Here is a 9,540-nt window from a genome sequence, read left to right as displayed (position 1 = left end):
GGGCGCGTGCGCAGGAAAACCCCAAGGCCACAGGGACGGGACAGGCGCTAGCACATGCGCAATGATATGGGCCCTGAAGGGCGTCGTCCCGTTTTGGCGCATGCGCAATGAGAGCAGGCCACGCTGAAGCGCAAGCGTACTGAGGGGCGGCCCACAATTTGTTTATTAAGGGCGGAGTCTTCTATACGTGTGTCTCCCGGCCTCTTGCCCTTGCGCATGCGCACTGGCAAAGATAAACCTGGGTGCGGCTTACCGTCACCGAGGGGAGGAACCTTCTCTGAGCCTCTCCCCCGCTTTTACCGCCTCTTGGCCCCGCCCTTTTGTCGCGCGTGCGCAGTGTGGGTTGGGAGGGGTGGAGAAGAACGGGGCGGGTCACTGGGAGGCGGAGTCTTCCCTAGCCCTCCGCCCCTCCTTTTCGCACTCTGTGCTCATGCGCAATGTGGCTACCCCGCCTTGTCCCGGGAGGGGCGGAGCTTCCTTTTCGGCCACGCCCTCCGTTTACCTGCGCGCGTCGCGTTCGGAAGCGCCGTCATAGGGCTGCAAACTTGAGCGGGAGCATGCGCAGTGCGGGGAGCGGGCTTGTCGGGGTGAGATTCCAGGCAGGTGCGAAGGGCCGTGCTGGGGGGGGCCCTGAGATAGCGGGTGAGGGGCCTGAGGGGAGCGGGGCGAAGTGGGGCCCCCGTCCCTGCGGGGAGTTGGTGGCCCCAGAGGGAGGAGGGGGTGAGGTGAGGTGAGGGAGGAGCTCGGTCCCTGCGGGAAAGGGAAGGGAGGGATGTGGGGGGGTGTTGTCCGTGGGAGGGGTGTGGGGGTGGCCTTGGGGGGAAGGGGCGGGGCGGTGGTGGTTGCCCCTGGGGAGTGTGTGTGTTTTTGGCTTGATAGAAGCGGGGCGGTTGGTTATCTTGGGGGGGGAGATACCTGTGGGGGGTGTACCTCTCTTGAAAGGGAGGGGGGGTTATTTCTCTGGGATGAGTGGGGTGGAATGAGGCCACTGGGGGGGAGCGCAGGTGGAGGAGGCATTTTTTGCGGGAGGGGGTGTTTAAGGAGGGTTTTGTCCCTCGGTGTGGCTAGGGGAGGGAATAAAAGCGGAGAGGTATACCTCCTGGATGAAGAGCAGCTTGTCCCTCAGTGAAGGAGGGAGGGGATCAGACAGGCAGGTCTGGAAATCCTCTCTGATCACGAGCTGTGCTCGTCTCAACTTTCATTTTAGGACATCCAGCAACTCTTCATCTGTTGCCATGGGGTGTCTGTTCTCTCTCGGGGGTAATGTGTCTTCCAGGCAGAGAAGAGAGAATGATGACGACTTACTAGACAGCAGAGATCGTGAGGAAGACATTGCCAAGTTTCCGTATGTTGAGTTCACAGGTCGGGACAGCATCACCTGCCCAACTTGCCAAGGCACTGGCTGTATTCCCACAGGTGAACCTATCTGTATTGAAACTTAAATCCCAAAGCATTTTACACATGGGCTAGAAACCTTCTTTATTTAGGTAAAACTGTTATTCATCTCAGGATCTGGTTCAAAATTTCCCTCTTTGATTTCCAAATCTCTTCTGAAGTGTATTTGGCTGCCCTTGTTTCTCTTTCTGCTACTGTTTTAGTTTGTCCTGTTGTATAGAAAAAGTTATTGAATTAACTTTTTGTGTAGAAAAAAGTGTGCATTGAATTAGGTTTGTACTCATCCCATATTTCCTTACAAGTTCCCTCTTCAAAGCCTGGTCACTTCCCAAGACCAAAGCTCCTAAATAGTGTTTGAGAATCTTAAGGCAGAATCTAAGAAGAAAAGGTTTCTTGGGCTAGATAGTCTCATCGTGGGGCCATCTGTCCCATGGTGTTCTTTAACTGTTAAGGCAAGGAAGCAATGAGACTGTTCATCCAAACCTAGCCTACAGGTAACAGTGATATTTGTATTGTCTGCTACAGTCTAGAAAAGAATGTTCCTTCTCATGTTGAGGGAGCACAGTATTAAAGTGCAGACCTAGAAACCCTTGGCAGCTTTTAGTCCTTTCCAGTGCCCTCAGTTTTAGGGAGCTTAGTGCATAGTGACCTTGAAAATGGGTGGAATTGACAAAGCTTTTTCCTTTTGTCTTCTAGAGCAGGTAAATGAGTTGGTGGCACTAATACCATACAGTGACCAGAGGCTCCGTCCCCAGAGAACGTAAGTTCAGAGTAAAAGAGTCTAACGCATGGCCACTAATCTTTCTCATGAAGAATAAATGTGTGTGCTCCTCATTTGGTGACTGGTTGTGCTGCCACAACTAAATATTGCACTGACTCTGTGTTTCCTTCTGTGCTGCCTGCCATACTTTTGTTTAATCTAAGATAATGCCATCAAACACTTCTTTAGCTGTAACTAAATGTTTCCCATTAACTCCCACTCTTGGGGTGTGCATGAAAACCCAATGCCTAGTCCACTTCATGCCTTTTACAATCTTAAAAGAAGATGGCTTATCAGCATCAGAAGCACCAGACTGAAAACATTAAGGGGGGGGGGGGAATGACTCTGAGAGTGCCATGTTTACATTTTTTGGTACACTCAATCCCTTTTTTTGTAAAATGCCTCAGTTTAAAGAGCCTCTAGTTCTTTATTTGAGCCGTTTAGACACATTATCCAATGTAATCTTATTTGTGTAAGAGTAGCACTTATTATTTTTGATCTGTTTCTCCAGGGAAGCTCAGGTGCATTGTCTGATAGCTGGAGGAGTGGTTTATGAATAGCACTTGACATTTTTCCAGGGAATCCTTTGTTCTTTCATTCCTTTTTCTTCTCCTGGTTTTTAGAGTTTCTCTGTACTGCTGGAACTTCATTAGTAACAGCTGGTGATCTAGTCTCTCATTGTATGGGAGGAAACAGTGCCCATTGGATTTAAACAAACAAGCCAGGACTTGATGAGAGAGAGGTTGGCCCAATGGTTTGGGCACTAACCTAGGACTTGGTAGGACTGAGTTCATTTCCCTGCTCTGCCACATACTTCCTGTTTGACTTCGGGCATGCCACTTAGCATCTCTGCGCCTTGGTTCTCCACATGGAAATGATAGCCCTCTGCTATTTTACATCTTATAGGGGTGCTGTGAGGATAAATACATTAAAGATTGTGAGGTGCTCTGATGCCCCAGTTATGGGGACCATACAAGTAGCTCAGATCTGTGGTTTCCTCATGGCTGCTCCAGAGACTTACTGGTTTACTGAGTCCCTCTGTGTCTTGGTTCATGCATATGTAAAATGGGGATAATATGCTTCCTACTTTCCACGGAGCCTTTAACATCAGTTCATGTTTGTAAATTGAGCCTCTCCAGTCACAAGTGCAGTATTAGGGCAAAGTAGGTAAAATGTTCATGTCTGTTGCAGGAAGCTCTATGTGCTGCTGTCTGTGCTGCTCTGCCTTCTGATATCAGGGCTGGTGATTTTCTTCCTGTTTCCACACTCGGTCCTTGTGGATGATGAGGGCATCAAAGGGGTTCAAGTTTGGTTCGACCAGAAAAACTCCATTGTCATTCTTGCCATCACGGTAAAGCTCTGTCTAATCCTTTGAGTGAGTTTGCTGCTGGATTCTGGAGGACTCGGCTTCTGATGTCTTCTCTCTTTCTTGATACAGACCACCCTGAGGATCAGAAACTCCAATTTCTATTCGGTTGCAGTAGCCAGCTTAGCCAGCCAGGTGCAGTACATGAACACTGTGGTTGGAAGCCAACAGATTACCAATGTGTCCCGCATCCAGCCGCTGAGCGACAAACTGGTATTACAGCCTTTCTTGAGTATGAACTGGGGCTTAAGCTGTAGAGCGTATTGAACCATCCCCTTCTGCTGGTGATACTGGCCTTTGGAAGTGACCCACAGCCAAATGGCTCCAACTGAAAAAGTTAGATGACTTATGGCTGAGGCTCCTGTGCTAATGAGCGGGACCTTCTGTACAGAGAGAGACACCCTCCCTTCTTCCTCTCCTCCCAGCTTGTGCACTAACCAGATGGGACCCACAGCTACATTAAAATGCAAGTGATGAGACCTCACCAGTGAGGCTTCACATCTCTGACCAGTTCCTTGTGTGGCTAAACACAGCCTGTACTGGAAATGGAGAACTGGGGTGAGACTAGACAAGAATAAAGATGTTAGGGCTGACAGGAAAAGAACAAATCTAGCATCCTCTCCCTCCCCGTCCCATCCCCCCTCGCCCCTCAAAAAAGACAGGATGAGTTAATAGGAATGAAGGGTCTACTACATATATTGGTGAAAGAAGAAAATGCTGGATAGACACTGGGGATGTTGATGGTTTTAATGACTGAACTTTGAACTGTTTTTATAAAAGTTAACCAAGTAAGTTGGATGAGACAAGGTGAGTCTGGACAGTTTAGTCAAGAAGTAACTGGTAAAGTGATAATACTAAAAACTACAAGTCTTAGTGCTTGCCAAGTGATATGGCAATGCCCCCCCCCCCCCCCCCCCCCCAAAAAAAAAAAAAAACAAAAACCAACCCGATCCAGCTTTTGGGACCACTATAAAGAAGTGTTATGCCAAGGTCATCTCCTTCTGTTCAGCTCTGGCAAGGCTGCATCTGGAATGTATTGTTGGGTTCCAGGGAAAAGATTCTTATAAACTGGAGAAACCCAAACAACAGAAATGCTTCTGGGGGTGAAAGGGGCTGACTTGGGAAGAAGGATTAAAAGAAACTGGTTTAAGTGTCACTCATGGTGTGTTGGTTGACAAATATCTGAATGCTGTGAATGGCTAGAAGAGGGAGAAATTTGTCTAAAGAGGTCAAATTAGAGTATAACTAGAAGTAATAGGATGAAACTAAACACGGGAGAATCTAGGCTAGAAGGAGAACCTTCCTGACACTGAGATTATATGTAGTGACTAGCCTTCATCTACAGCACAGCTATAACCAAGTCAAGAGACTCAGTTTACAGCATTGTTGGGTCCTGCCCCGTGACAAATTTCAACTGTGGTATTACTCTGTTTCCTAACTCGGTGATAGTTGTGTGGATTAGGCTTTGAATGGTGAAATAGATGCAAAGAGACTAGTCTCTTATAGCTGGACTGGACAAAGCACTGGAGAACGTATTGTAGGGAATAACCTGACTTGGTTTAATACTGAAGGTCACTTGCATCTCTTAACTTCTGATTCATGATACTATTTGCTGAACATGTCTTCTCTTGTCCTTTTCAGGTGAATTTCACTGTGAAATCAGAGATGGGTGGACCTTTCTCCTATGTGTAGTAAGGATTATTTATTATTTATCTCTACATTTCATGCAAAGAATCTGCTTAAATTGGATATCACTGAGTAAACGGATTTGACTCCTACAGCTTTATTTAACGAGTCCTTGTTGGTCAAAAATATCAGACCAGACAGGTCATCTGTGCCACACTTTTCAAATATTAAAAAAAATTGTTAAATGTTCTGGACAGTTCAGCCAGAGCAGCCCCAAAGCAAAAAGGGAGTTCCAGGAAGCCCAAGAAATTTTAAAATGCCTTTCTAAAGTTTGTTATGGATCAAACTCTGTTTTAGTCTTTCTTCCAACATGTTTCTCTGTGTTGGTCTCTTACAGTTTCTTTTGCACATTACCCAAGGTCAAGGTGCATAACATAGTGATCTTCATGAGGTATGTAATTCTTCTTATGCTCTACTGCACTGGAAATGGAATTGCAGTGACGAAATTAGCCTTACTTAGACTTAAGTTCCTTCTGTTCTGCTGACACATTGGGCAGTCCAGTTCCTTCATTGATTGTGATCGCTTGCTAGTTGTGGTACTTCTTTCCAGATGTGCAGATTGGGTCATCAGGATTTGATGTCTTGAGATATCTGCTTCCTTTTGGCTTTCACTGAGATCTGTCATACTTGCGTTTTGAGCTTCATTTGCACCTACCATCTTCAAGTTCTGGTTTAACTGGACTCTTTCTGTTGCAGTAAGATTTTACCTTAGTGGGTCACAAACCCAACAGCAGAACCTTCCTCTTTAATCTGGGTTTGGGACTAACACTGTTGCTAACAGTGTGAGAGTTAAACCTGTAGCACTGCATACCAATTCCTTCTGGGAAGCATCCCAAGCTAGTTCCATGTGTCTGGAGGTCTGGCCAGCTGCTAGGAGATATGGCTGTGTAAAGTGTGGGTCACCCTCTGTAAGAGAGGACAGTTGATGGACGAACCGGGAGGGGGATGGCAAAGCAGGTGATGGTTGTATCAGAAGAAACTTTCAGTATCTATCCTACAGATTCCTAGCACTGTGATCTAGGGGCCTAATCTCTAGCTCTGTTTTCATGAGCATTCTGATTGACTGACTGCAGTAGGGCTAGCCAGGCGAATAAGGGCCGCAGAGACAAGCCCTGGCTGCAGGCAAAGAAAGCTGTGTAATGTGGAACTTGGGTGGGCCTTTGATTATTAAAGGGGCATATTTTCTCCTCTATTCCATTAGCAGCAGAGGGGAGGGCTATATGTGCCTATTCCTTGTGCCTTCTGTATAGCAGTGATTCCCATGTCAGTCTCCGCTTTTGGCATGGGAAGTTTGATTCCACTTCTAACTAGGGCACTGTCAGATGTGGATTGCTGCTTCTCTTTAAGAGTACGGTGAGTGTATTTGCAGCAGGCTGCTGGCCCCAACGGCTGTGAAGAATGCAGAACGGTTAAAGCTTAGTTGCATAAATGTGAAAATCTGATATGCACTTAAGCAAATTCTGATAAAGAAGAAAAATGTCCCACAAACTAACAAACCTCCTTTATCTTGGTACCTCTATACCACAGTGATAAGTGCTGTATAAATGCCCAAGATTGTCAGCAGTTTTTGAGGGGAAGGAGATGACTAAAAAGCAGAGCCACTCCTGTTGCTGTCTGATATTTTCATAATCTCTTCCCAGATTAGTGTCTTTACATTTAATAAGCCAATTAAATATTACTTGTCCTATCTGAGCTGAACTGAATCTCTCTCTTCCAGAACATCAGTGAAAATCTCATACATCGGCCATGTGACTCAGAGCTCCTTGGAGACGTATCACTATGTAGATTGTGGCGCTAATTCCACAGCGGTCCAGGACCCTCGGCCTGTGACCACCCCACCTACTCTAGATAGTGTAACCAAAGAGAGGACGATACTCTGAAGACACCTGAGTCAACTAATACTTCTCTTGGGGAAGTGATCATGCAGACTGACTTTTATTATGAATTATGTACCTGTAGGCAGGATCACAAGGTAACTTTTAAATGGAATTAGAGAGATCATTGATGTCCTTGGAGAAACTTGGAGTGAACAGGAGGTGTCTGAAATCACGTGGCACTTCACGTTAATGCATATGCAACTTGGCTGCACTGCTTACCTTTTGGGCAGTGATTTGAGAGCATGTCCACTTGTGGTCTAATCTGATCCTCCCCAAAACATGCTGAGTTCCCACCCACTTATAACTTGACATCGATCTGGTATTTAGCTGCTGCAATGAATTTCTTAGAATTGAACCCAGAAGAAATCAAGGAACTGTTTTAAATATATCTTTCAATGGAAAGACTCAATGAAATTCAAAGAAGGCTTCAGACTCTCTCATTGCCTTGGGATAAATGCTGGGGATTGAATTTGGCTGCTGTTTGGTGGGCTCTGCTCTATTTTTTTTGTCCTTTCCAGACAAACATGCTGTTTCGGTGAAACTCTTTTTGCCCCTTGTTCTGCTCAGTGACAGCACACCATTAAAATATGGTATGGCATTTTGTTAGTAGGATTTCTACGCATAGTCATTCCAGGAGAGATTGGCATTTATATTTATTGTCTGTAGATGGAACTTGTGACCGATGCTGGAAGGGGAAATAATTGGAGCTAACCAGCATATGTTCTATTTGAGGTGGTGGTTTGCTTACTGACTAAGTTATCTGAGGGTGTCCCTCTACAGTGTATCAAATCCCTATTGTCTTAGTGATGGCTGTGTTTCAGTAGGTTCACCGCTCCAATGGAGTCGTACTGATTTCCTTGTATGGACCATAAAGCTCTTGGGCCTTTTTCCTTCATGCAGTGTTTTGAAGCTACTGCTCTAGGTATATGTTGTCATTAAAGTTCTTGGGTGTCACTGAAGCTAGGGAACCTGTCACTGAGCAGTTTGATCTGTGTACTTGCTGCTTTCTTTTAGCAGGAAAACTTTTTGTACCAGTTTGTAAGGGCCAGTATTTTAGAATAGCATTTTTGTACTTCTGTATATTTTCGCTAAAGGAAGGGATTTAGAGATTACATATGCAGTATCCTTGTGTAGTTTTTTCCAGACATCGGCTCCCTTTTACATGGGGATTTGGCTGAGTGCAGACTTGAGCTGATTTCACTTAAGTTAATGAGAGTTGCCTGTCTCAAATGCTCATTTTAGTGATGCAGTTTATATCTTAGGATGTATAATAGCCAGTTAACCCTGGTACAGAAGGCCAAGCACAAGGTATTTTAGTTTTAAATTTCTCACTTCAAATGATTCTGTAGGCTGCTTCTGAGCCAGGCTCCTGCACATCATGATTTCAGGGCTCTTAAATTCACTGTAATTCAACTCAGCTTCCCGATTTCTTTTGGGCTAAATCAACTGGCATCTTTCTCTATCTTGCTTTAGAGGAAATAGCAATTCTAGTGGGGAGGAAAAACCAAACAGTCAAACTCTGAAAAGGAAACTGATATCTAAAACGTTTCATTGAAGAAAGCTTGTTTGTTATTGGTGTGAAGTAGAAAATGAACCTTATTTTAAGAAAACGTTACTATTGTATAGAATTGCACTTTACTGGCAGAATTTCTAGAACTGAATCTTGCTAGACAAATAAAACCTGAGATTATTTACCACTACGTGTCATTTGAATGGAGTAGTCCCTGGCTTTTTTCATCTCCTGCATTTCTGCCCTGGACTTTGAATACTTTATACCACAACTGGCCTGATGCGCTGGCCTAATCGACTTCTTAGCTGGCTAATCTATGTATTACTACTGTAATACAAGTATTGCAAATTGATATCTGGTGTCCCTAATCATGGATCAATGCCCCAGCATGCCAGGACCTGTACAAACACACACAGAGGGCTTAAGCCAATCTCTAACTCCTCGAGGTGAGGGTGAGGTTGATGTGGGATAGCCTGCCCTCAACATCTGCCTACATTGGTGTTCTTGCACCTTTCTCTGAAGCATCTAGTGCTGGCCCTTGCCAGAGACGGGATACTGGACTAGATGGACCTTGGCTCTGATCCAGTGCAGGACTTCCTGTGTCCATATAGAGATGCTCTCTGCGTCAAGGAGTTTGCAGTAGAAGTACTCTAGCATCAGACGTTTTTCTCCTGGATAACATATCCCTTTCATCTGCATTTTGTCCTGTTTTTCTTTATGGATCTTTCCAAATGTACTAATGTGTTCTGTTCCCTGTGAATTGGTGAATGTTAGAGCCCAAACCCTGAACTTCTTCAGAGAACCATCTAAAGTACTCAGTGCAGCAGTGTAAAAGCATTAACTGAAATATCGCCCATTCTGGGCCGGCATGGCCCAGAGTGCACTATCCCCTGCAGATCAGGGGCAATGCAAAGTAGGTACTGGGCATCCAGCTGTTAGGATAATC

General features: G+C 45.3%; 1 protein-coding gene across 4 annotated transcripts; it reads left to right on the top strand.

The window, feature by feature from the left end:
* The first annotated feature begins 447 nt into the window (after positions 1-447).
* TMEM106C (transmembrane protein 106C) lies at positions 448-8,781 on the top strand. 4 transcript variants are annotated; one of them, XM_005291906.4, is made up of 8 exons: positions 448-587; positions 1,208-1,416; positions 2,092-2,155; positions 3,347-3,506; positions 3,594-3,734; positions 5,163-5,212; positions 5,545-5,598; positions 6,925-8,781. In XM_005291906.4, the coding sequence occupies exons 2-8, from the start codon at positions 1,236-1,238 to the stop codon at positions 7,085-7,087; spliced, it is 813 nt and encodes a 270-aa protein (XP_005291963.2). In that variant the 5' UTR covers positions 448-587; positions 1,208-1,235; the 3' UTR covers positions 7,088-8,781. The 4 variants fall into 4 exon arrangements, with proteins under 4 accessions (XP_005291963.2, XP_023962108.2, XP_023962107.2 ...); XM_024106340.3 differs by having other exon boundaries at positions 456-599; XM_024106339.3 differs by having other exon boundaries at positions 467-603.
* The last annotated feature ends 759 nt before the right edge of the window (positions 8,782-9,540 follow it).

Source organism: Chrysemys picta, chromosome 22, assembly GCF_011386835.1.
Source record: "Chrysemys picta bellii isolate R12L10 chromosome 22, ASM1138683v2, whole genome shotgun sequence".
NCBI lineage: Eukaryota > Metazoa > Chordata > Testudines > Emydidae > Chrysemys > Chrysemys picta.
This window is presented reverse-complemented; position numbering and strand designations above follow the sequence as displayed.

Excerpts from the sequence above, each read along its gene's own strand:
- TMEM106C (XM_005291906.4), top strand. The coding sequence starts at position 1,236 with ATGGGGTGTCTGTTCTCTCTCGGGGGTAATGTGTCTTCCAGGCAGAGA. Across the intron at positions 1,417-2,091 it reads CACTGGCTGTATTCCCACAG|AGCAGGTAAATGAGTTGGTG; the intron begins GTGAACCTATCT and ends TTTGTCTTCTAG. Across the intron at positions 3,735-5,162 it reads AGCCGCTGAGCGACAAACTG|GTGAATTTCACTGTGAAATC; the intron begins GTATTACAGCCT and ends TGTCCTTTTCAG.